This window comes from Salvia hispanica, chromosome 1 (assembly GCF_029641045.1).
Source record: "Salvia hispanica isolate PSC_SH4W2 chromosome 1, Shi_PSC_v1, whole genome shotgun sequence".
NCBI classification, from domain to species: Eukaryota; Viridiplantae; Streptophyta; class Magnoliopsida; order Lamiales; family Lamiaceae; genus Salvia; species Salvia hispanica.
The window spans coordinates 47,195,839-47,222,589 of record NC_142692.1 but is presented as its reverse complement, the minus strand read 5'-3'; the positions used below and the strand labels follow the sequence as shown (position 1 = coordinate 47,222,589).

The 26,751-nt window shown below is 38.6% G+C and overlaps 2 protein-coding genes across 2 annotated transcripts; both read right to left on the bottom strand.

The window, feature by feature from the left end:
- Positions 1-6,556: 6,556 nt before the first annotated feature.
- LOC125218601 (cytochrome P450 734A1-like) lies at positions 6,557-10,953 on the bottom strand. Its single transcript, XM_048120296.2, has 4 exons — positions 10,165-10,953; positions 7,972-8,216; positions 7,505-7,859; positions 6,557-7,166 (listed from the first exon to the last, which is right to left on the bottom strand). Exons 1-4 carry the CDS (start codon positions 10,654-10,656, stop codon positions 6,750-6,752), a joined length of 1,509 nt encoding a protein of 502 aa, XP_047976253.2. The 5' UTR covers positions 10,657-10,953; the 3' UTR covers positions 6,557-6,749.
- Positions 10,954-20,576: 9,623 nt separating this feature from the next.
- On the bottom strand, positions 20,577-22,781 carry LOC125185462 (zinc finger protein ENHYDROUS-like). Its single transcript, XM_048081994.2, has 4 exons — positions 22,448-22,781; positions 21,965-22,361; positions 21,677-21,870; positions 20,577-21,414 (listed from the first exon to the last, which is right to left on the bottom strand). Exons 1-4 carry the CDS (start codon positions 22,557-22,559, stop codon positions 20,774-20,776), a joined length of 1,344 nt encoding a protein of 447 aa, XP_047937951.1. The 5' UTR covers positions 22,560-22,781; the 3' UTR covers positions 20,577-20,773.
- Positions 22,782-26,751: the final 3,970 nt, after the last annotated feature.

The window sequence follows — 26,751 nt, the reverse complement described above, 5'->3', positions numbered from 1 at the left end:
TTCTTCAGAGTCTTCCCCCTAACTTCCAGCAGTTCAAGCTCAATTTTGAGATGAACAAGCGGGATTACACTTTGGCTGAGCTGCTGACTGAACTTCAGTCGTCGGAGGACCTTATGGTTCAAGTTAGAGTAGCTATGCTGAGTTTGGCGCCTAATTCCTCTGGCTCTAAGCCTCGCGCAGGAAAGAAAAAGGCACCGAACCCAGTGGGAGCTAAGAATGCTAAGGGAAAGAAGAAGAAGAAGAAGAAGAAGAAGAAGAAGAAGAAGAAGAAGAAGAAGAAGAAGAAGAAGAAGAAGAAGAAGAAGAAGAAGGGTGATAAGAAGCCTACTGGAAAGTGTGGAGAGAAAGGTCATTGGAAGCCAGACTGCCCTAAAAAGGGCAAGGCTACAGGTATGCACCATGCTCTAGTAGTCGAGTCATGTTTGGCTTCGACATCTACTCATACATGGGCTATTGATACTGGAGCAACTGATCATATATGTTTTGATCCTGACTCAATGCAGGTGACAAGATGGTTACATGATCGTGAGATCGAAGTCCAACTGGGCGACGCTACTAAAGTGGCGGTCGTTGCAGTGGGAGACGTTTATTTGCGTTTTTTTAGTGATAGATTTTTGATTTTGAAGAATGTTTTGTTGATACCTTCTTTTAGAATAAATTTAATTTCAGTTTCTAAATTGTCTTTTGATGGATATTCGGTTTCTTTTAATGACAACTGCGTTATTAAGAAAGATGGTTCTTATATCTGTCGTGTATCATGGAAAACAATCTGTACACAATCACATCTACACAGTTTAATCAACGTAAATCAGAACTCAATAATACATTGAAAGTTTCTAAGAAAAGAAAAGAACCTTCAATTTCAATGAACGAAACGTACTTATGGCACCTTAGACTTGGTCATGCCAACGAAAGAAGGATTCATGCGATGGTTGATCAAGATCTTATTAAAGGCCTTGAGAAGGAACCGTTTTCAAAGTGTGAATCCTGTTTTGAAGGCAAGATGACTAAGAGACATTTTAGGTCAAAGGGTAATAGGGCCAAGGAAGTAATTGACCTCGTTCATACTGATGTGTGTGGACCAATGTCAACCGAGGCAATGGGCGGTTTTCGATACTTCATCACCTTCATTGATGACTTCTCGAAAATTGGATACGTCTATTTGATGCGCTACAAGTCTGAAGCTTTTGACAAGTTCAAGGAGTTTAAGGCTAATGTAGAGACGCGTCATGGCAAGAGTATCAAATGCCTGCGATCTGATCGCGGAGGTGAGTACCTAAGTGCCGAGTTTTTGGACTACCTGTTAGTGTCGGGAATTCAATCCCATCTGACTGCGCCGGGCACACCCCAACAGAATGGCGTAGCTGAAAGAAGGAATAGGACCTTGTTGAACATGGTCCGATCGATGATGAGTTATGCACGGTTACCAACTTCGTTTTGGGGAAAGGCTTTGCTATCAGCAAGCCACATATTAGACAATTTACCTTCTAAATCAGTTCCTACTACACCATATGAGTTGTGGATTGGGCGTAAGCCCAATCTGGAACATCTCAAAGTATGGGGTTTTCCGGCTCATGTATTGAAAAAGGATCCATCTAAGCTGGAATCTAGGAAGGAGGTATGTGTGTTTATAGGTTACCCCAGAGGAACGAAAGCTTATGAATTCTATAGTCTCCGAGATAAGAAAGTTATTGTGAGCACGCATGCCACATTCTTAGAGGAAGACTTTGTAATGAATCATAAGTCCAACAGTGAGATAGCTCTTGAAGAGCTAAATCCAGTCACGACTTCCATTAACCAAGAACAAATACCTAGTGTAACAACAATTCCAGAAACTTCAAGTATTACTCCAAATGTTGTAGTGCCGCGTCGCAGTGGGAGGATCTCTCACGAGCCCGAAAGATACATTGGTTTGGGAGAGTGCATGGATCACTCCTCGGACAACAATGTACTTGATCCCTGGAATCTTGCAGAGGCACAGGCAGATGTCGATCATTGCGAATGGGTGAAAGCAATGGATTCGGAACTACAATCAATGGTAGACAAAGACGCCTATGATTTGTCTGTCCTACCCGAAGGCTGTATTGCCATTGGGAGCAAGTGGATATACAAACGTAAACGTGGACCCGATGGACGAGTTAAAGTCTTCAAGGCAACACTAGTGGTTAAGGGGTATACCCAAAGGGAAGACATCGATTACGATGAGACCTTCTCCCCAGTGGCCATGCTCAAATCGATCTGTATACTTTTGTCTATAGCAGCTTACATGGATTGGGAAGTATGGCAGATGGACGTTAAGACTGCATTTTTAAACGGGAGTCTTGAGGAGACCATCTACATGGAACAAACCGAAGGCTATGTCGTAAAGGGCAAGGAACACATGGTTTGGAAGCTTAAGAAGGCCATTTATGGCCTCAAGCAAGCATCTAGATCATGGAACCAGTGTTTTGATCAAACTGTTCAAAAGTTTGGATTCGAATAGTGCCCTAATGAAAGCTGTGTGTATAAGAAGGTTGAAAAAGGAAATGTTGTGTTCTTAGTTTTATATGTAGATGACATTCTTCTAATTGGAAACAATAAAAAGATGTTGTCATTAGTGCGAACTTGGTTGTCAAGCCAGTTCAGGATGAAAGATATGGGTGATGCGGGACACATTCTCGGTATCAAGGTTCTTCGGAACCGTGCAAAGAGAACGTTGTGCTTATCCCAAGAATCTTACATCGATACAGTACTTAGACGCTTCAGCATGCAAGATGCCAAGAAAGGTTTCTTACCTTTCAGACACGGCATCCATTTATCTCAAGAGATATGTCCAAAAACAGCATCTGAGATAGCAGAGATGAGAAGGATACCATATGTCTCGGCGATTGGTAGTCTCATGTATGTTATGCTTTGTACTAGACCTGATATTTGCTTTGTTGTTGGCATGGTAGCAAGATATCAATCAAATCCCGGCCAAGGACATTGGACTGTCGTAAAAAACATACTCAAGTACCTTAATCGGACTAAGGACTATGTTCTAGTTTACCATGCAGCCGAGCTCTGTCCTTTAGGATATACAGATTCAGATTTTCAAGCTGATGTAGATTCGAGAAAATATACTTCTGGATATGTGTTATCTTAGGAGGTAGAGTTGTTATTTGGAAGAGTGTGAAGCAGAAATGCATTGCAGACTCTACCATGGAAGCCGAATATGTGGCCGCTTTGGAGGCTGCAAAGGAGGCTGTATGGCTTAAGAACTTCCTTTTGGACATAGGTGTGGTTACAAATATGCCCAAGAGCATCACCATTTATTGTGACAATTCTGGTGCTGTGGCAAATTCGAGAGAACCACGGGCTCATAAAGCGAGCAAACACATAGAGAGGAAGTATCATATCATTCGAGATATAGTGCAGAGAGGAGACATAAAAGTGGTCAAGATTGAGTCAGAAAACAACCTGAAAGATCCTTTCACGAAGGCATTAGCGGTCAAGCCGTATGAGAGCCATGTTGAAGGAATGGGAGTTCGACTAATTCAAGACCTCAATCAGCTTTCAGTATAAGTGGGAGAATTAGACGTTAGCACATTTTTGTTTTGTATACTCGAAAGTGTTTTGAGTATAAGTGGGAGATTGTTAGAGTTTGTATACTAGAAATCACGTTTCGAGTGATTGAATACTGTAAAACTCTTATTTTATTTTCCAAGGAATAAAACAGATTATTTTTGTCATAATGTTGTTATGTTTTACATTTAATGGATGTTATTGCATGTTTAAATGTATAAGTTAACTTAACAAAGTCTAAGTCTTTGTTTTAGTAGACCGGTTGTGGGCGGCGTCCACTTTAAGGTAACACGGTCAGTCCTAAACAAAGAAAAAGAAGAATTTCACAACCTAGATGGAATTAGACGATCCATCGAGAAAGGTTGCAATGTCAGTCCGCATATTTCTAAGCCTTACTGAAATAAGATGACATTGGTGTGGTATAGCACTGAACGGATCTAACAGCAAGACTTGTCCTTGGGCTATCTACTGAAAGGCGAGGTCTTGATAAATATTTATTTCTTAATCAGTGTAGGTTAGCATTGAGCATACGGTATTGATTATGCGCTACTTTGACTTATCAAATGGTGCGGGTTTTTCGTAACCCAATAATCCTGATATATTGGGTAGTGGTGATTAATATCTAGCGATGCTAGGATTGCTAATATATTGAATCGTGCGCGAGGAGAGTCTCGTTTGATAATGTCCTCAAGAGGAGTGCGAAACGAGATTTTATTATTCAGAACCTAGGTAGTTGGAGTTTGATTACTCTAAGAATAATAAATAAGCGTTTCATGCTGAGTCCACTTTTGGAATTAATAAGAAGTTAATTAATTAAGTCCATAGCAGACATTAATTAATTAATGGACATTTTTATCTTAAGCGCGGGAAATAAAAGTTAAAAACGGAAACCTGGATTACTTATAATTTTGGATTTGGATGGGGAGAGTTCAATATTACTTCTGTAGTGGCTGCTCGTAATATTCCAATTAAAGCTTATATTAAATTGTGGGTTCAATTTAATTAGTAAAAAGTAAATTGGATGAGCCCATATCCAAAACCTTCCATAGATCCCTGTCTGGGCTCAAAAGGAATTTAATATAAATAGGAGAATAAAGGAGACAGAAAATACTTTTATCCAAGCACTAAATTTTCGTCCCCCTCTGCAATGAGGAGTTCGAAATTTTCCTCTATTAGGAATAGAATTTGTTCTGTCTTCTTTATTTAAGTCCTAGTATTCCGGTGAGATCAGCCCACACTGATATTAGAGTACAGTTCGGGAACCAAAGAGAAGATCTATGGTCTAGTATTCAAAGCGTCACGTGGAGAAGTTGCTAGCCATCATCAATTCTTTGGAGAATTAATTAGGTATAATTTCTGCTCCGTAGAACAGCATGTTTTAGGTTTTAATTATACTTAAAGCATGATTAATTCAAGTTATGAGCAGGATACATGTGAGAATTACGCGAATAGATTTTGTCTAAATAATCTTCTAAATAGATCTGATTTTATGTGATTTATACGTTCGTTCATGATAAACGCACGCTTCCGCTGCCAGTTCTTTCATAACCGACTTACCTCAGAGCTTGTACCGAAGGCTGAGCCTTACTCTGACAAGCCCACCTCCTTTTAATTTGCGACCTGGCGTGCCCAAGTGATCCCCCTGTGTCTCTGATACCACTGTAGGGATCAGATCACTCGTCTACTAATTACAGAAGTACTTAATCGAAACCCTAGCTATTCTCAAGTCTTGAAACAGACTTGAGGTTCAAGCTCCTTCGATTACTTGCACGCTTAAGTAGAAGTATCAGTAAAACAACACAAGATCCTCTTGGATCTAAGTAATAGCAATAGACAAAAGTAACCAAGAAAGAACAGTAGGAATATGGCTCAGGTCACAACAATGACTACAGTAGGCCAAGGACCTCCCCACACGCTTCTACCATAAGTCACAAGATGGGAAACCGTCGAATACTAGGTCGTCGAATACTAGGTCAGAAACCCTAGCCACACCGACTTCCACCAGAAACCGTCTATTCAGCTCACAACCGCCAGAAAACTCACAGATCTCGCAAGCACTTCACCAGTCCTCACTTCTACAACACCAACCACTATCAAATTCCAACCCTAGGTTAGAATTGACTGAACACTCTGATGGAAACCGAGAAAGTCTCCAAACTCAAGATCTAAACCGATAGATCCTACTAAAACAAGGATTAATCAGAGGAAACTAAAGATCTGAGGAGTTCACCGGCAAAATCGTCTGAGATGTAGAGAGAGAATGAAGAAAGAAGGCAGAGAGAAAACCAGAGAGCACAGAGAGAGAAAGATCTAGAATAGAGGAGTTAAAGAGGCGTCTAGCACTTAACACACTCAACAACCAAACCCTGGATCCAACGGCCTACAATCATGATCCGGGTGAGGCAGTCCACGTGGCAGCCATCGGTGTGGTCAAGGTAAGTAATGAGTCAAGTCATATTGGGCTTTCCATACACAAGATTGGGTTGCTGTATTTAAACAATTGGGGCCAGCCCAATTACATTAAATACAAAGGCTCAAACCGAAGTAGACCACAAATATTCAACAGCTTCCTAACTTGCGCTTCATCCCAAGTGTCTCCGGTTGCTCTCACCAGCGCAAATGGAGCGGCAGGCGGCGGCATTTGATGAAGGCGGAGAAGCCATCGGAGGGGGCTTCACCGGCCGGCATTCCCAGCCCATGGAAATCTAGAGTCGTGGGCGGGCTTATCATGAGTTTAGTAAATCCTGATGCACCGGAGGAGAGGCAGAGGCCGGATGCCATGGAGCTGCTTTCGAGCTTGATGCAGTCGTTGTCGGGCGTTTGAGAGTCGGATGGGGGTGGAGGGATGACTTGGAGGAGGTGGAGATTCTAATTTCTGCAAAATACATGGAATAATCATTTTCCATACAGCTTGTGTGTGCTAATGATAGAATTTCTTTCTAATTAAAAGACCCTTTGTTCTATGTAAAATTTATTTGTCAGCTTCCAAATAATTCTTGCAATACAAGCAAAGAGTGCTAAGGCTTCATGAGGTAATTTCTCCAAAAGAGCCCAAACCATTTGTTTAAAGGAAAAACCATTAAAGAGGTGAGGGTCCAAATATTTACAACTTCAGTACAACTTAACAACAAATGATCAGTTGATTTGCAGTGATCATAAATATTCCAAATAATGCACAGAATATAGAGGTCTCCTCAAACATAGTACTATGCAATCCTGCTGAAAAGAAGTTGGACTCCATGTTGTGGCTGCAAGGTCATACTCTGCATAGGAGCATGTCGATACGAGGGCGATACCACGAAAGAATAATGTTGCAGGATCATGGCCAAGACTAGTTTGGCTTCAACAATGGCTAGATTCTGCCCAACACATATCCTGGGGCCTAAACCAAAAGGAAAGAAGGATGCTGGATGCTTTCGTGGCTCAGAGAATCTCAGAGGATTGAACTCATTCGCGTCTTCTCCCCAGATCTCAGTATCATGATGGACAGCAGTCATGGCTATGTACATATCCGTGCCAGAAGGAATGTTGAGGCTTGCCAGTTTAACATTTTCCGATGCTTGCCTATTTAGTGCAACTGCTGGAGGGTAGAGCCGAAGGGTCTCGTTCAGTACCATGCTCAACTGTAGCAAAGACAAGAGCTTCTGTTAATAGACTGAAGAGATTAAGTAATCTTGTGGAGATGAAGATGGCATGACACAATGTTGCTTCAAATCAAGAACATGACATATATTTTCTCTATCCTAATCACGGTAAATGCACATAATAACACAACTTTTACTCATTTTCTGGTTCACAACACAACACCAAAAACATGACATATACTCTTTTGAATCATATATGGAAAGGGTTGTGTGATTCTCTAGTGAGGATTCACATCATGTCATGCATAAAGACTTGTACTTGTTCAAGAACAACAAGGACAAAAAGTAGAAATCATAGAGCTGCTATGGAAACTTACTATTTTGAAATCGGATATATTTTCTGCAGTAGGGTGGGCGTTGCCCCTGCACGTAGCAATAACTTCGTCTCGTGCCTTGGTCTGCCATTCTTGATGAGATGCAAGAAGGAGAAGCACCCATGTTAGGAGATTGGCAGTTGTTTCCTTCCCTGCAAAGTAGAAAGTTTTGCATTCATCTATAATTTCATCAATATCTAGCTTCTCCTCTACACCATCCTCATTCTTATATGAAGACATCATCAGTGTGAGCAATGACTTCGAGTTCCCTTGATGCTTCCCAATAATTTTTCTGATCGATTCCCGAGTTTCCTGGTCAAGTCTCCATCTCATCCTGTTCTTCTTCGTCGGCAGAAACCTACACAACAGCACACAATTTTTTTTCAAAAATGTTAGCAAATGATCAGAAGTGTGAAATGGACGCGCACAATGATGTATTCCTGATCAACAACTAGATCATTCTGAAGTACCTGAATCCAGGGATGTAGAGACTTCGGAATGCTTGCAAGGCAAGGCCGACTTGCTGTTCTTGCAGTTGAAAAATGCGATTCCCTTCTTTGTAACTGCTGCCGAATGCTGTTCGAGATATGAGATCTGCTGAGAGCTGATGGAGTTGTTCGTGTACATCCATTTCAAACTCACTTTTCTCTGCTCTTTTTACCTCCCACATCTTCAACATTTCTTCTATGCTAGCTGCCATTTCAGGAATCCAACCCTGTCAACATCACCAAGTTCATATTGTACATGTTAATACAACGCAACTAAGTTATAACAAACATAACCAAGAATACTAAATCAGACCTAAAACTTTTCAACTAAGTTGATATGCTTTTACAACTAAAAGTTGCAATCAAGTTCTTTTTTCCATCATTGTATACATATTTTTCTACTATGTCGCTCCATGTGCGAGAAATTTAAATACCAGTACCAAAGTTATTAATTATCTAATTTGGGATTTGCACTTCTTTTAAGAAATGCGAATGAAAATGTTAGTCTCACTTTTATAATACTCCTAGGCCATGCTTGGTATGATGGAATGGAATGAGGAAGGAATGGAATGGAGATGGGAATGGAATGAAGGTGGGAATGGAATGACCATTCTTGTGCTTGGTGAATGTAAGGTTTACAAATGGAATGGAATTGTTATTCCTTGATTGATTTCATTCCTATGCTTGGTAACTGCAAAATAATATATGAATGGATTGGAATGAAATATGAATAATTAATATGTTGATTCTATAAAAAAAATATTTATTCAAAAATATTTTTGTCAATATTTTGGATCATATAAATTTGTACGATACACGTAAATGAGTGTGTGCATATGTGGTGTATGCATGTGTTGATGTGTGTGTGTATATGTGGTGGTGTGTGAGTTGTTTCTGTGTGTTTTGCCATGTGCGTGTTGTGTGTGAGTTGCTGCGTGTGTGTGTGTGTGTTTTGCTGTGTGTGTGTATATGTGGTGGTGTGTGAGTTGTTTCTGTGTGTTTTGCCATGTGCGTGTTGTGTGTGAGTTGCTGCGTGTGTGTGTGTGTGTTTTGCTGTGTGTGTGTTGTGTGTGCTGTGTGAGTTGTTGTGTGTGAGTTGCTGTGTGTGTGTGTGTGTGTTTTGCTGTGTGTGTGTGTTGCGTGTGCTGTGTGAGTTGTTGTGTGTGAGTTGTTATGTGTGTGTGTGTGTGTTTTGCTGTGTGTGTGTGAGTTGTTGTGTGTGAGTTGCTGTGTGTGTGAGTTGTTGTGTGTGTGTGTGAGTTGCTGTGTGTGTGTGTGTTTGTGTGAGTTGCTGTGTGTGTGTTTTTTTTTCAATTATTAAAAATTTTAAAATTTTAATTTATGCTAAAATTGAGATGATATTAAATTTAAATATAATATTAAATAATATTTATTTAATTTTGTTAAATTTCAAAATAAGAAGAAAGGAAAATGAAATGGAATGGAATGACCATTCCTTAGCTAAATGGATGGAATGGGTATTTCCATATGGAATGGAATGACCATTCCTAATGGAATGGTGATTCCTAAGGAAAAAATTTACCAAGCAAAGGAATGGAATGGAGGTAGGAATGTCATTCCATTCCCCCATTCCATTCCATCGTACCAAGCATGGCCCTAGTTTTATAGTAGTAATAAAATGTAGTAGTATGTAAAATGAATTATCGGAATGAAATAAAATTTGCTTGTTTGTGAAGATTTTGCATTAATTTTCGCAAGCAAAATTAGATAAATTTTAAATATTCTTGATACCTAACAATTATTCGTGCATAAAATATGAGATACATGACGACAGAATAGATGATTTATGATTATAAAAAAGTAATACTAAAAGAAAAACAAATGAATAATTCAGCTCACGGCTGCATCACTAGTTGACTTTACTTCAGCGGTTAGCTGAACCTTGCACCATTAAATAATCTCATTAAACCATAGCACCACAAATAATAAAAAAAATCAATTGTGTCAATTTGGTACTTACATACATTACTAGTCTATAACTTACGTTAAAACTAAATTCCATATCTCTAATTTCGTGTGAAGCTTATTCGACAGTTAGATGATTACAGAAGAATTTAATCAAAACATAAACGAATTTTTATTTACTTACTACTCCTATTATTTTTTTTTATTTATACAAAAAAGTAAATGATCATAAAAGGGGAAGAAATTGACCTTGACTCGCTCCATGTGGAAGGCCTGAGCAGTGATCCGGCGATGAACTTCCCATCTCCGACCGTAGAGATTGATCAGCCCATCGCCAAGCAACACCTTGGCAGACGGATTGATCTTCTGTTTCGGAAAATTGCCGTTGCTATTCATCAAAATGTCTTTGATCAATTTGGGATCGCCCACTGCTAATCTAGGTCTCCGCCCAAACCAATACAAAAATTCCTTGCCGTAGAGATTCGACCAGTTCCAGTAATGCGGCATAACGCGGTGGCAGATATCGTGCGTGATGCGGGGGATCGGCGCCGCCTCCGCCGCCGCGATCAGCCACCGCCGCACCGCCGCTGTGTTCCCGAAGATGGGGCGGTAGTCGGGGCCATTTATGCCTTGCTGCTTGAAGTGTTTCTGGATTCGCAGGGGCTCCCCTACAAATTTATTTAGGTAATAGCAAAAAACGAAAATGATGAACAAAAAGAGTGAGAGAAGCCACAAAGACATTTGAAATTACACTCCTAGAGAGAGAAACTGTAGAGTGTAGAGCGACAAAGACTTATTGGAAGTATGAGTTCAACTTATTTAATCAAGTGGATCCATTCAAAATAGAATCCCTATATCTAATGACAGCGTACACAACGATGCCTTAGCGAAGAGATCAAGAGCTCGTGCCGTGGGCACGGCCGCACGGCACGCACTAGCGGATCACCTCATCCGTCCGACTAATTTTCCCTTATCCAAACATAAAATTTTCATTTCCGCCCCTTATCAAATTGGAAGATAGGAAAAAGTCGTGAGAAAGTATAGTCAATCAATCTAAATGGTTAGATTTCAAAAGATGACAATAGCTCCTATTTATAATGCTAGTAACTTAACTATCAAGAAAATGTAAGTGTTGGAGTATGGGCCACTATTTCACAAATAATAAAGCTGAGGGACTAATATGCATAATTGGGAAAAATGGAGTTCAAAATAAGGGTTGGTCAACGGCTGATTTTGGGGGTTGAAAGCTGGATGCTTCAGCTCGTTCTGTTACACCAGAGAAACGGCCACAACTCTCATATATAAGCTTATCTTGGCGGTTATCAGCATCAGAAGGAGCGATACATTTTCTGTGTGAGGAAATCATTGTAATTTGAGGTGAGCTCTCGCGATTGAGCTAAGTGATTTCTTGTGTGTATCTTCCTGAACTTTTGAATCTCTATTCTGTAATTCTTGTGTGTGAATGAGTAATAAAGATTGAGTGCTTTTCCCGTGGATGTAGATCACATTGATCGAACCACGTATATCGTTGTCTCTTGGTTTTGTTTGTGCTTTCGATTTGTTCATCGCAATTTCGATCGATTCATAACAAATTGGCACCGTCTGTGGGAATCGATTAGGGATTGATCGGCGCGATGTCTATGGCGAAGTTTGAAACGGAGAAATTCACTGGGAAAAATGATTTCGGCTTGTGGAGGCTGAAGATGAAAGCTGTGATGATGCAGCAGGGCCTCTGGGAGATCTTGAAGAATGGGGATGAAAAGCCAGCTGCAGGAGCGGATGAGAAAGTCGATCCTAAGGCTCAAGAACTCCAGAATGGCCTACAGCACTCTGATACTTAGCCTCAGTGATCGAGTGTTAAGGGAGGTTTCCAAAGAAGAAACCGCGGCTGCAATTTGGGCCAAGCTTGAGTCGATTTATATGACCAAGTCTCTGGCTAATCGCCTACATCTCAAGCAAAGGTTGTTTACAATCAAGATATCGGAAGCAAGAAGTGTTTTAGAACAGCTTGAGGAATTTGGGAAATGTGTTGATGATCTGGAGAATATCGACGAGCAAATAAAGGACGAAGATAAGGCGCTGATGCTCTTGAATTCGTTGCCTAAGTGCTATGAGTCATTCAAGGGCGCAATACTCCTTGGAAGAGACTCCAAGATCACCTATGAGGAAGTATACTCTGCGTTGAAGCTGAAAGAATTTCAGAAATCTGCAGGTAAGTCCCTTGATCCAGCCTCTGAGAGCTTGAATGTCAAAGCTACCAACAAGAAACCAGATAAAGGCAAGAAGCAGAGTAATGATAAATGGAAGGGAAAGGCTCAAAAGGAGATGGATCAGAAGGAGGCAAGAACATGCCACTGGTGTAAGAAACCAGGGCATATCAAGAAGAATTGTTATGGATGGAAGAAAAAGCAGGCTGAGGAAGAAAAAGGAAAAGATCTTGCAGCAATTACTAAGGAAGCAGAGGAAGCTCAAGCACTTACCGTTACTAAGAAGAGTTTTATCTTGAATGTCTGGATCATGGATTCCGGATGCAGTTTTCACATGACATCCAACAAGAGATGGCTGACTGATATGCAACCAGCTGAAGGAAATGTCTTGTTGGGAAATGATCAAGTCTGCCATGTTGAAGCAGTTGGGAGTGTCAAGATGAGAATGGAGAATGGCTCTATCAAGATTTTGACAGATGTAAGGTACATCCCATCAATTAAGAGAAATCTGATTTCTCTGGGAATGCTTGAAAATAAAGGATTCAGGTTTTCTTCTGCTAATGGAGAAATGGTAGTGACTAAGGATGGGGCAGTCGTCATGAGAGCCCAGAGAATTAATAATCTCTATTACCTACAAGCTGAGGTTATTGAGGGGGATGTAAATCAGGCAGAGTCTCAACAACCGATCAATTGGCATTCAAGATTGGGACATGTGGGAGAAACTGGGCTGAAGCAACTGATCAAGCTAGGATTAATCCAAGTGAAAGATGATCAGACCATTAAGGAGGTTGGATCCTGTGAAGAATGCATATTGGGAAAAAGTAAGAAACTCCCATATGAGTCAGGAAAGCATACTTCAACAGAGCCTCTACAATATGTGCATAGTGATATCTGGGGACCCTCTCAAGTCAACAGCATAGGAGGTGGAAGGTACTTTTTATCTTTTGTTGATGATTTTTCTAGAAAGCTTTGGATTATTATCATGAAGGAGAAGTCAGATACCTTTAAGAAGTTTCAAGATTGGTGTTGTGAGGTAGAGTTAGAAACTGACAGATCACTCAAGTGTCTTAGAACGGACAATGGGCTTGAATTTTTGTCTTCAGAGTTTGATCAGTTTTGTAAGAAGAAAGGTGTGAAGAGGCATAGAACGGTTCCTCATAACCCACAACAGAATGGAGTCGCAGAAAGGGCAAACAGGACAATCTTGGAAAGGGTGAGGTGTATGCTCATCTCTTCTGGTATGGGAAAGCAATTCTGGGCAGAAGCAGCAGCCACTACATCAGTGCTCATCAACAAATGCCCATCATCTTCCAGTAATGGTGAGACACCAGATAGTAGATGGTATGGCTCAACTGGTGATTACTCTAGATTAAGGCCATTTGGCTGCAGGGCTTATGCTCATACAAAGCAAGGAAAACTTGAGCCCAGAGCATTGAAATGTGTGATGTTGGGCTACCAAAAAGGTGTGAAAGGGTATAGGTTATGGTGCACGGAAGATGGGATGAAGAAAGTGATTATTAGCAGAGATGTGATCTTCAAAGAAACTGAAATGCCATTTCTGAAAAGGGAATCAGAGAGATCTCATTTTGAGGTGGAGCCACCTGATGAGATAGAAAGTCCTGGTGATTCTGTAGAGAATTCAGAGAACATCAGCAACTCTGAAGCAAATGAGGAAGTTGTCACGGAAAGAGTCATAGCCAGAGATAAGCCCAAAAGAAAGATTAAGCTTCCTGCAAAGTTTAATGATTACAGCATGATGTATTATGCACTTGCAATAGCTGAAGAGATGGATTATCATGAACCGTCATCTTATAAAGAAGCTGTAAGAAGCCCAGAGAAAGATAAATGGCTCAAGGCAATGCAAGAAGAAATTGACAGTTTGTATAAAAATCGAACATGGGTTCTGGTATTGAGGCCAAAGAATCAGAAAACCATAGGATGCAAGTGGATTTATAAGAAGAAAATAGAGGCTTTCAACAACAACAAAGTGAGGTTCAAAGCTAGGATGGTATCTAAGGGCTTCACACAAAAAGAGGGAATCGATTATAATGAGGTTTTCTCACCGGTTGTTAAGCACAGTTCAATAAGGATCCTACTCGGTGTTGTTGCTCACAGGGGATGGGAACTACAACAACTAGATGGAAAAACAGCTTTTTTACATGGAAAACTAGAAGAGAAAATATATATGGAACAACCGCCTGGGTTTGTGAGTCCGGGAAATGAAGATAAAGTTTGTATGTTGAAGAGAAGTCTCTACGGTTTAAAGCAGAGTTCAAGGCAATGGTATCTCAGATTCAATGACTTTGTTCAGAATATAGGATTTGAGAAGTCCTTATATGATAACTGTGTTTTCATCAAGAAAAGAGATGGAAAGGCAGTGGCTTTTCTTCTACTTTATGTAGATGACATGCTTATTGCAGCCGAGCATCAGGAAGAGGTGGAGGAAATAAAAGCTGGACTAAGATCAGAGTTTGATATGAAAGATTTAGGGAAATAAAAGCTGGACTAAAATCTCAATCTGGATATGTATTCCTCTTGTATGGAGCAGCAGTGAGTTGGAAATCGAGTTTACAATCGATTGTTGCATTATCTACAACGGAAGCTGAGTACATTTCTCTCACGGAAGCAATCAAGGAAAGTTTTTGGTTGAAGGGAATGTTGGCAGACTTTGGTGTTGAGCAGGATGTAGTGACAGTGTTGTGTGACTCAAATAGCGCGATATGCCTTGCTAAGCATCAGACATTCCATGAGCGTAGCAAGCATATAGATGTCAAGCTACACTTCATCAGGGATGAGATTGATAAAGGGTCTAATATGCATAATTGGGAAAAAAGGAGTTCAAAAATAAGGGTTGGTCAACGGCTGGTTTTGGGGGTTGAAAGCTGGATGCTTCAGCTCGTTCTGTTACACCAGAGAAACGGCCACAACTCTCATATATAAGCTGATCTTGGCGGTTATCAGCATCAGAAGGAGCGATACATTTTCTGTGTGAGGAAATCATTGTAATTTGAGGTGAGCTCTCGCGATTGAGCTAAGTGATTTCTTGTGTGTATCTTCCTGAACTTTTGAATCTCTCTTCTGTAATTCTTGTGTGTGAATGAGTAATAAAGATTGAGTACTTTTCCCGTGGATGTAGATCACATTGATCGAACCACGTATATCGTTGTCTCTTGGTTTTGTTTGTGCTTTCGATTTGTTCATCGCAATTTCGATCGATTCATAACAGTAAGTATATTCTAATCAAAGCTAACTAATTAATAAAGATATGAGGATATTATTGAAGATATGTCTGTATCATCTTCCCCCTTCATTTACTCCCGACCGCCCCAAATATCGAAAAAATTCCCATATTTTCCCTAAACTAAACCCGTAATATATATTCCGCCCCATCAGTTTCCGATTCCTGGATCCGCCGCTGACGGCACGCCACACGCTCTTGCAGGCCAGCATTGCTCATTGGAACGGTTTGAGAAAATTTCTTCCAATTTTTTTTTCTATAGAATTCTTATTATCAACAGACATGCTTTGTTTTAAACGCATAGATTTAAATTATGACATGTATATCTAACATGCAAATAATTTTCATTAATCATCAAATAAATAGTACTCCACGAAAGAGTGGAAAAAAGAAATAGAAGTGAATACATGGTCATTTAACTAGCGGATGGTGTGCTAAGTGCAATATTTATGCATCACCATGAGATGCTGAGTTTGATTCCTGCCGAGAACATTTCTATATTTGGGTCATATTTCTTATAGTTTTTTATTTAACTTTATTTGTTGATAATACTAGTAATTTTGTTTAAATAAATTTAACGTATGATTATAAATAGTACTATATAATATAATACTATTTGGAAGCTATACAAGTAGTTCATTTGCTATGAAATGATTGTAAATAGTATGCTTGTTTTTGGTTTAACGTTGATATTTGGTTTTTTTGTTGGTCTTGATTGGTTTGTACTTTTGTTGGATGTTAGTTGTTGAAGTCTTGCACACCATCATTTGGTTTGAGTCTTTTATTCATTTGCTACTTTTTTTAGTATTTTTTTAGCTTTTTAGTAGTCCTATAATAGATAACAACTCTTTGATCTAATAAATTAATATGAAAATATTAGTGTTCTAAAAAATCTATTCACTAATTAATTTTCTCTTCATTCGTTTTTCACACGCGGCTTTTTATATTGGTCACGTTCCTGCGTCGTTAGCATTGTACACACTCAACAAATTTTAATGGTAATTTGAGCCCTCACCGTTAATATTCTGGCTCCGCCACTGAATGTCGTCATAAATATCTCATATTTTATGCAGTAATAATTTTTAATCCTTGTTAGGTATCTAAAAAATTAACTTATCTAGTTTTGTACGTTTATAAAAATTGTTTTGTACATGCTAAATGCTAATTCTTTGAAAACGAAATTCTCGTTCTCGCACCGCTGGGTAATAATTTTTCTTTTTTTAGCCAGATTAGAGCATCCGCAATGGTGCTTAGGCCAGCAATAGGCCATCCATTCTCTCTCCTGCCACGTCAGCAACACTAAAAAATCCACCTGTCACATCAGATTTAGGCCAGCCGCAATAAAAATAATTCAAAATATACTACATTTACGGAATTAAAATCACGATTAAATTACCGAATTAAATTTACGAGACATATACGGAAAAATTCATTAATATTATTTTTTAAAAAAGTACATTAACTAAAAATCAAAAAAATTACATAATAAAAAAAATCCGGGCTTCCACACACGAGCAACCGCCCCACTCTACTCCTCACTAATTTATTAAAAAAATACATTAAAAAATGTTAGTATGACATGTTTCTGTTTTAGGTCTTAATTTCGTATTGGGCTAGTTGTTGTTGTCCATCGCTAGATGTTGCTCTTGTACAGAAATTTAGAGATAGAGAAAATCGCGTTTATATAGTTTTTCAAAAAAAAAAGAATTAAAAAAAAATTAAAAAATAGCGCTGGCCGATCGCTGGCCGATCGGGCCGCCACAATGGCGGCCAGCGCATCGGCTAGCCACACGCGATCGGCTAGCCCACGCCGATTTTTTCGCCGAAATTCGGCTAGTCTACTCAAATGGTTCGGCTAGCCGATCGGCTAGCCACGTCAATCGGCTAGCCGTGGCTAGCCTACCATTGCGGATGCTCTTAAGCTAAGTAAAATATTCTTCTAGTTCTATCAGTAATTGAAGACGACAAGTTTAGAAAATCAAACGTGTAATTTTAGTACTCCTACTTACGTAGTTACATACTCCCCTTTACCGACTAAAGTATTGTTTAGTGATTAAATTAAGAGGAAATAAAATATAAGAGATTAAAAAATATAAGAGATAAAAAGATATTGACATCCTGGCTTCGTGCTAGGAGCATTTCCAATCATTACATTAAACTCAAACCCATTTTAGTGTAAATGTTACACTAAAGATTGATTTTGTTCCAACCATTTACACTAAACTCAAACCCAAAAGAATATTCCCCATTCACTAATTTTTTATACTTTTCAATCATATCTACATATTTTCTCTAAATTACACACTAACCCATGACACTTTGTCAATATCTTAAATTAAATTAAATAATACTCCGTAAGATAAGATTTATTAATTAATATAACTAAATATGAAATCTATTATTTATTAAATAGTAAATTATAAAATTTAGAAAATTCAAATACAATAAAAATACTATAAAAACTTATGTATTTGACTTATGTTTTTCTATTTTAAAATTTCCATATTATTTTAATTACTAATGTTTAACTATTTTTTGTTATATTTGATAGCATATTTGGTTTGAATAGTATTAATTAACTAATAAAATAGTTGATTTCATAGATTTAATTACTAATGTGCGTATAGTATTTAATTAACTAATAAAATAATTGATTCCATAGATTTATATATACCGTCAGTTATTTAATCTATCTAGTATAACATTTGATTTTGTATCGAAATAAAGTAACGGCTCGTGTTAGTAAAATAATAATACAGTAGATTTTTTTTCCAATTATGTTGAATAATATAATACTAATATGGGCCACCCCTCTATTTAATAACTAATCAAAATATTAATAAGATTAGAATAGGTTATTATTTCACAGTCTTCTTTTCTAAGCCGTTGCATTTTCTCTGTAAGTTTTTCAATCTTTGTATTTTAATTTCTCTTCCTTCCTTCTCTTCTTCTATTTTGATACATATGAATTGATTTGGACTTAAATGCAATAACTCAAACTATAAAGAGTGTTTTTGGTATACTTTTAGTGCAAATCTAAAAATAAATATTTTTTCTTCAAAAATCTATAATTGGATTGGTTTTGCAGTATTGTTGGAGGCATTATTCTACTGCATTTTAGGTTTTGCAGTACTACTGAAGATGGTCTAAGATGTTAGTGAATCCAAAAAATTATCTCAAAAATCTGCTACTTATAATAATTTTTAAATTATATTTCTTAAGTAGCATCACTATTTCATTAAATTGGTAATCGAATGTGGTATTACATTTCATATGGTATAACTATATCTATTAAATATTTCATTAAGACTCATTTCTTAATACTACACATTCGTGTGGATATAGAAAATATAAAATGAAGACATATTATGTTATAAAAGTGATTTTGTTGAATTTTGACTAGTTATAAGCTAGTTACAAATTAAACCCAAACTTGAGCACTAGTCATGGATCCAAAATATTGGCTTAGGATGAACAACAAGAGGATGAGAGGAAGACAAGTAAATATATTTTCAAATCATAACTAGCCAATAATGTTTCTCTTCCTTTGGGCTTTAGATTTCCTTGAAGGCCCGTTTAAAATGATGGAATCATACACCGATATGTGTAATGAAGAACAAATAATTTGCCCCTCAATTTATAGTGAGTATTCTTGGAATAAAAGATATGCATATGTAGAGGCAAGATGTGACGTTCCACGTAATTGAAATCCAAACATCTGAAACACTGTGCCCGACTTAAATAATAAACATGAAATTAGCCGATAGAGGATAAAGTAGCATTAATTATATTGGACCCAACAACAACAGAGTACAGTAGTATATACTCACATGAGTATAATAGTATATATAGTAGTATAGTATAGGTGTAATTAAAAAAAGGATTTGACGCACCACCATTATCTGTCCGAGTATTTGTCCCTACTCTTTTAGCTGTCACTACGCCCACATTTGATTTCACCCAAATTTAGAATCCTCATATTTTCAACTCCACACTCTTTTTTTCGAGCAACTTAGGTGGCGGAGGCCCAGCGGGGGACATTTCTCATCTATATACACTTCATCTTTGCCAATTTCCTCTATATTCTTTCTTCACAATTGTACTCCCAATTTCCCACTAGTAAGGTTTCATAACCAATAAGTCATTTCTATAATCGGTTTTTAGTTAGTACTCCTAATTAGCTGCTCTCAGTGCTTATTTCCAGTTTTTGTATTTATATACATGCAAAAAAAAAAACACTTAATTTTTAAGCAGTTAGTACTAAAGTATGAATTGTAAAAATTTATGTAAAAAACTTAAAATTACATCATTAAAAAAAAAGTTAATCATGGCACTAGAGTAATAACAAATGTTTTGTGTTGCTCGATCTCTCCTTGCTGAGATCTGGCACATCTCTAAGCAGCCATTAGGCCCATTACCCTATATTTTCGGTTGACGAAGTTGAAGAAGCGGTCTTTGTCTTATGACCTATTGGATGACTTCTACTTGTTGTTTGACTCACCTCCACGTCTTTAGGTGTGTATTTTTGAAGCACTCATCGATCTCTTCCCTCTGCTACCCGAATTGAGCTCCCCATAATTCTCACAGTGATAAACCTTCGTTAGGGGTGAAGTCAGAATTTGATATTAAGAGGGGCAAAAATATATTATAAACAAATTTGAAGTATTGAGAAGAGGTATTTAAAGAAGAATGACAAATAAATTGAGATAAATTTTTGAGGGGGCATTTATTACAAAATTTTTGCAGTAACCATATATGCTGTTGTTTCTATATAAAAACGCAAAAATAAATTTAAATTTGCAATATATTGATAAATCATAGGAATCTAAATTGCATTACAAAGACGACGTGTTTGCATCGCATGGTAATTGGTAAAAGGGCATAACACAAATAATCAACCAATTTTATTATGGGAAACCCAATATTTTAGGCTAGATATTAACACATTTAATATAACTCTGCAAACTGTTTGATTGCATTTCAAATTTGCCTCCGTCTCAATATTCATTTGTTGCAATGCAAGATGAATACTTCCTCGTCCTATTCAATTATTTAGAAATATATTTATTTCACTCTAATTAACACATTTTTAAAATATAGTATATCATTTATTTTATTTTCACTTAACTCACAAATTAAAACTTAAAAAATTTAGAATTGCATAGAAACATTCCACTTAAAATGGAACATAGAGTCTAATAGAACAATGGACAATCTTGTACAAAATCCAACCTTCGATAACCTTGTTGATCTTTCATTTTCAATTTAAAGGGATTTGGAGCTTCATTCCAAAATATGAATTTTATTGTCTATTTAGGATTCTACGCATATTGACAGCATAGAGACAGAACTCTTCCAATTTCAGTAAAACCAAATAAATAAATATATATAAATGATTCCCAAAAAGAAACAGCTATAGCATGGAAGGCTTCCTATCTTGCGCCTCATCCCAAGTGTCTCCGGCCGCTCTCACCGGCGCAAAGGGAGCGGCAGGCGGCGGCATGTGATGAAGGCGGCTGAAGAAGGCGGAGAAGCCATCGGAGGGGGCTTCACCGGCCGGCATTCCCAGCCCAAGGAAATCAAGAGTGGTGGGCGGGCTTATCATGAGGTCAGTAAAACCGGAGGAGAGGCCGAGGCCGAGGCCGGATGCCAAGGAGCTGCTTTCGAGCTTGATGCAGTCGTTGTCGGGCGTTGGAGAGTCGGACGGGGTCGGGCCCGATAGCCAGAGGCCGTGGAGGAGGGAGGATTTGGAGGAGGTGGAGCCCATCTGCGCCGCTTTCTGGAGCAATGCGGTGGCGGAGAGAGCCGGCTGGTGCGCGGCGGCGTAGTGTGATCGTGGGGGGTTTTGTGATGGGGATTGGAAGAGGGATGATAGTGAGAGTGATATAGCTGGTGATGAGAAGGCTGGTGGTGTTGATGCGTTTAGCATAATAGGCATAACGCCTCCGTTTGGGGGAATGTGGCTGCTCGAGGCGGATGAGCTGCTTGGGACGGCGGCGGCGGTGGATGGCGGTGGTTGTAAGTGGATTGTCTGATGATTCTCCGGCAATCCAGCTGGTGGTGTAAAGAGATGGAAAAGATTAGGGATAAAACAAGAAAAGCAGAAGGGCTTTTTTGAAAAGAAATCATATGCTAAGTTAAAAGTAAAATTGGGAGGAAAAGCAGTGCAATCAAGCACCTACTTTCAGTCATGATTTCTAACCCCTCACTGAGATCCCTGAGATGAATCATCTCTCTCTCCAAAAATTAAAAGTAACAAAATCATGGAAAATGCTGACATTATTGATTAATTAAGCAGCCATAATTAAGAATTCACCGGAACTTTGTATGGACAGCACCGGAGACAGCACTCGAGTAGACGGAGTCAGCGGCGGTTGCGGCGGACTGGAAGCAGCAGGAGGCGGTGGCGAGGGCTCAACATCTCCGCCGCCTTTTATGTCAGGCTGCGGACGGCTAATCTCCTGCGCCAACGCATCGCAAAACGCCCTATGCGTGATAAAACTATCCCTCCTATTCCCCCAAAATAAACAAAAAAAAAAATGTTACTCAAATCACAAAATTCAAATGCGAGAGAGAAAAAAAAATTGAAAAAAAAATGATTGACCTCGAAAACAAAGTGCCGCAGTCGCAACGGTATTCCCGAGAGCCGCAAGTTTTCATGTGCGCCTTGCAATCGGACTGGACGGCGTATTTCTTGGAGCAGCGCTCGCATTTGTACTTCTTCTCGCCGTGTTTCCGGCAGAAGTGCTTTTTTATCCCGGTGAGGTCGCCGAGCGCCCTCGTCGGCTCGTGGTGGACGCAAGTCGTCTCCGGGCACACGTACACGCGCTTCCGCACCTCCTTGCTCGTGCGCTGCCTCAGCTTCCACGGCAGGTTGTGGCCGCGCCGGTGCAGCTGCAGATTCTGGTCGCGCTGGAAGCCTTTGCTGCAGATCTCGCACACGAATCTATTCGTCGCCAGCAGCGTCTTCGGCGACAACGCGATCACCTCCGAATCCGGATCTGCCGCATTCAACACCAAAAAATAAATAAATAAAATCATTGAGTTAATTAATTAACGAGATGAGATTTTCATTGATTTTTGGTACCAGGCATTCCAGGAAGGTTCCGCTTCCTCTTCAGCGGTGGAGCTGCTTCCGCCAGCTGCTCCGATTTCGCTCCGTTCCGAGTCGGTGATGAAATTATCTCCATTTCTACCATGGAATTCCGAAATCAGTCGTTGAAACTTCCCAAGTGGAAAGAGAGAGGAAAGAGGATTGACAATTGAGGTGTTTGGAGGTGAGGAAGCCGCCACCCTCGACGACCAGCATCAAATGTTCACACACGACGGTACTTGTTTTGTACGTGTATAATTCTAGAGAGAGAGAGACAAAAAGATGGATTTAAACTGAATTTATTAATGCATAATTGGGAAAAGAAGCTGTGTGTAAACTCATCACTAAACAAGGTCTAAAATCGCTCCGGATAAGCGTGGTGGGTAACCATGGTTAAAGCTAGTTAACCGCGGTTTACAGCTTCTTCTTCGGGCTGAAGCAATCAAGTCTCAGTGGAGTGAATCGGACCGTCCACGTGGCGGAATCTGCAGGGTCTGAGATTTGTCGGGGGGAACTCACTGGGTTCTGCCAAATTGGGTTGTCGTTTAGTGCTCCTTTGGGATTTGAACCACATTGTATAGGGAGAATTTTATTCAAAACCTCAAAATTTCTCAATAAAATCTCACATCTACCCACACTTCCATTTTTGTTTCAACCCCTAAAAATACACCAACGACAAGTTAAAATAAAAAATAATTGGATATATTGTGACAACGACTGTAAATGCAGTGATACTCATTTTAGTCGTATATTTATTTAGATTTTAATAAATTAATTACGTTGTGTTGTGTTGTGTGATTTTATTGACTTTGACGCCACCACGGTCGCCGCCTCCCTGGTCGGTAGTCGTCCGGCTCCTTACCCTAAAACTCTGGCCTTCATTTTTTGGTAATTGCCACCAAAAAATTGTCGAAGTTCATTGAAGATTGGAAAAACAAAGAAAAACGTGAGAAGAATGACTTTATTACATTTTTTAAACATGCATGCATCAAAATTTAAATATGTATAAAATCAAAATAAACATTTTTCTCTGAAGAATCAAACCAATTAATGAAAACATATGTTAAAATATGATATGCACGTTTCTCTCTTTCCCTCGTTCCTACGTATCTTCTTTTCCTAACTCGAAACTTCGTCAAATCAATCTCAAATGTTAATCATTTTCTTTCTTTCTTAATTACTAATTCGTTGTTTTATGTAAAATACGAAGTTATAAGAAAGCAATAAATGCATAATTAAAAATGTATGACTAGTTCAGTCATTTTTATGCATTTTTGCATCATTCATACTCCTCACTTCTCCTTTATCACTGAAATAAGGAATTGCTAATGCAATTTCTTACGTAGTTAATTCTCTCAACTTTTTGCCTTGAATTTCATTAAGATTTCGCACGTCTTCAATATGTTATAAAAATCAACCGCTTCACATATGCTAATAATAATTATACGATTCATTAACCTTACAAGAGAAAAAGAAGATATGGATATAACTACTATCCATGACCTCTTTTTCTCTTGTAAGATTAATGAGCAATTGCATAGCAATTATTAGCGTACGCTGAAACAGTTGATTTTTGCAACATCTTAGAGATGGGGGAAATTTCAAATGAAATTCAAGGGAAGAAGTTGAGAGAATTAACTACTCCTATCAAAAAATTGCATTAGCAATCCGTTATTTCAGTGACTATGGAGAAGTAAGGAGTATGAATGATGCAGAAACGTATACAACAATGACGCATTTATATAGACAAAGAGAAATCCTAAGCTTAGAGAAAAATAATAATTAAACGAAATAACTAAAAGGAAAATAAACAAAAAGAAAACCCTAATTTATAAAAGGAAAACTAATATTTTTCCATCTACTAATTCTATTAACTAGGGAATAAATAAAATCCAAAATATAATTTGCATAGCCACCAAATTTTACATTCTAAAACATCACAATATATGTGTTTTATGTAATAACGTGTTTTTTGACGTCAACCCAATAATTGGAGATGCTTAGGGAATTCTCGTCGAATAAATGAGATAAAAGGGTTTATTTTAGAACAATATCTTCCCACTTGTGGCTTTTGCAACAAAGTTCTTTAATTTTCAGAACTTACAATCAAGTCTTTCAGTTTCTAAAAAATATAATCAAATCGCTGAGGATTTGACAAATTTTAGAACGGCCTCATAGCTTTGAAAAAAAACTCAATCTTTATAGAAGTGGCTCCTAAAATAATAAAAAAAATAATAATTAAAAAAAAAAAAAAAAACTATCTAACTCGACTACTTGATAAAAGCCTCAATTATCAATATTAGTTCTTTGATATGGGCTTAAACTATCAATGAAGTAGTTCCATGATAAGAGTCTAAATTATCAATGAGATAGCTTATTAAAAGTGGCACACCAAAAGTTTTACACTGGGATCCAAACAATATAACACAAGAATATAAAACAACAGAATGAGAAATACAAATAAAATAAGATAAGAAAATATATAAATTAAACTATCGCAGCTTCAGGATTCAAACTCAGGCTGTTAAAGTAGAAGGTTTCTAAGACCAATTTTAAAGTCACCTGCAACTGCAATGACACTAGATTACACAGTTTTGTGGATAATATATATACATAAACATTAAAATTGATGGGGATTCCAGTGATCCCATCAAACCATGTACGTCTGTCACTGTTTATTGGTATAAGTCTAAACTATGAATGTGACAACTTATTGAAAAGAGCATAAACAATCTAAGGGTGTCTCCTACGGCGCCCTTCCCGTTCGCCCGTCGGGGACGGGCGACCTGACGGGCGCCATAGTGGGCGGGAAGGGCGCCCACGCCCGTCCCGAGTGCCCCTGCGAAGGCCTCGCCCCTCCCGTCGACGGGCGAGTGCGACGGGCGCCACTGTGGCGAAGGTCGCCCGTCCCACTCGGACGTCCGACATTTTAATTTTTTTTTTTTTTTAAACTCTATAAATAGGGCTCCTCCAACGTCATTTCATTCACACCACTTGTGTCACGACCGCGCTTTGCTAAGGATAGCATTACTCGGTAAATCGTGACCAGGGGAGGGAATTAAGAAGAGGGGGTAGAAAGGGAATGAAAGAATTCATGATAAGACATAAATATTTCTTCATAAGATGAGAGATGTTCACGAGACAACAAAGATCATGAGAAATTTGAAAGAATGTTTATCACAGATCACTCGTTACTGGTCGTTTTTCCTATGACCCATCTATTACAAAATACTACGACAAAAGCACAGCGGAAGGAGTTGTAACCATGTGGCCATGTGTATGAAGACACATGCCACGAAAATCCTACAAAAGAGATAATACGACCACCAACTCCACTCAGCCACCATTTCATCACTTGCTCAACCTGCACATTTAGAAATACATGCAGGGCTGAGTACGGGGTACTCAGTGAACACATTGCCGAAAGATACATATATAAGAAAAAGTTATTATCATGCCATCACAGTAACGCACGGGGGTTTTCTTAAAGGCCCGAGCTTACTAAATTCATTTTCATAAAGTTCGCTTGATCAAGCTAAGTTCATTCCATTCATCCGCCATATCTGATGGTTCATTCCATCCATCCGCCATATCTGATGGCTCATTCCGTGTCGGGAAGGTGGCCACCTTCCACGATCACATTGACCGGCCAACCCTCTCGATGACTCACGGTCCATTCCTTCGTGCACATTAACTCGAATAGGATCTTGGTCCTATTGGAGCCGAATTCGTTTCATTCATTCATTCCTTTGGCATCGCCAAGCAGATAGGCATCATAAAACAAATAATTTATGGCACGATAACATTTAAAAAAAGTAAGTGCAATTTTATCAAACAAAAATCATTTCATATATTTGATAATTTTATCCACACTTAATGTGTTGGATATAAAGCCCACCTCAAAGCTTCCGAAAGAAATGCTACAACGCTTTGCCTTGGAAATCAAACCCCGCGAACACGCCCTTCTTGAAAGAGTATAATGATTTAAAAATTAGCTTTATGAACATACATAAGGTGCATGACATGACATGATCCTACATGGAGTATGTGTCCTACGTTCGGGGTTCGATCAAGATTACTTCTTTCCACTCAAGGAAAGTGGACCTCTATTTTATGAGACACCTTAAGATAATTAAATAATTATTTGGGAAGAGGGTTCATTAAATCCATACATTCTTATTTTCAAGAAATTTAATTAATTAATTTAGGAGGGCAAGACATTACTTTATCGTAAGATTAATTATTTAAAGGCTTCACATATTTTAAGAAATATTAATTCACAACTAAGAGATAAGGTT

Bases quoted from the DNA above. Each gene is read 5' to 3' on its own strand.
- LOC125218601 (XM_048120296.2), bottom strand. From the start codon at position 10,656: ATGTCTTTGTGGCTTCTCTCACTCTTTTTGTTCATCATTTTCGTTTTT. The intron at 8,217-10,164 runs GTCAATTTCTTC...TGATGTTGACAG, and splicing joins TCCACATGGAGCGAGTCAAG to GGTTGGATTCCTGAAATGGC. The intron at 7,860-7,971 runs GTACTTCAGAAT...GCTGTTGTGTAG, and splicing joins CTCTACATCCCTGGATTCAG to GTTTCTGCCGACGAAGAAGA.
- LOC125185462 (XM_048081994.2), bottom strand. From the start codon at position 22,559: ATGGTAGAAATGGAGATAATTTCATCACCGACTCGGAACGGAGCGAAA. The intron at 22,362-22,447 runs GTACCAAAAATC...TGAATGCGGCAG, and splicing joins GAACCTTCCTGGAATGCCTG to ATCCGGATTCGGAGGTGATC. The intron at 21,871-21,964 runs GTCAATCATTTT...TTGGGGGAATAG, and splicing joins TGCGGCACTTTGTTTTCGAG to GAGGGATAGTTTTATCACGC.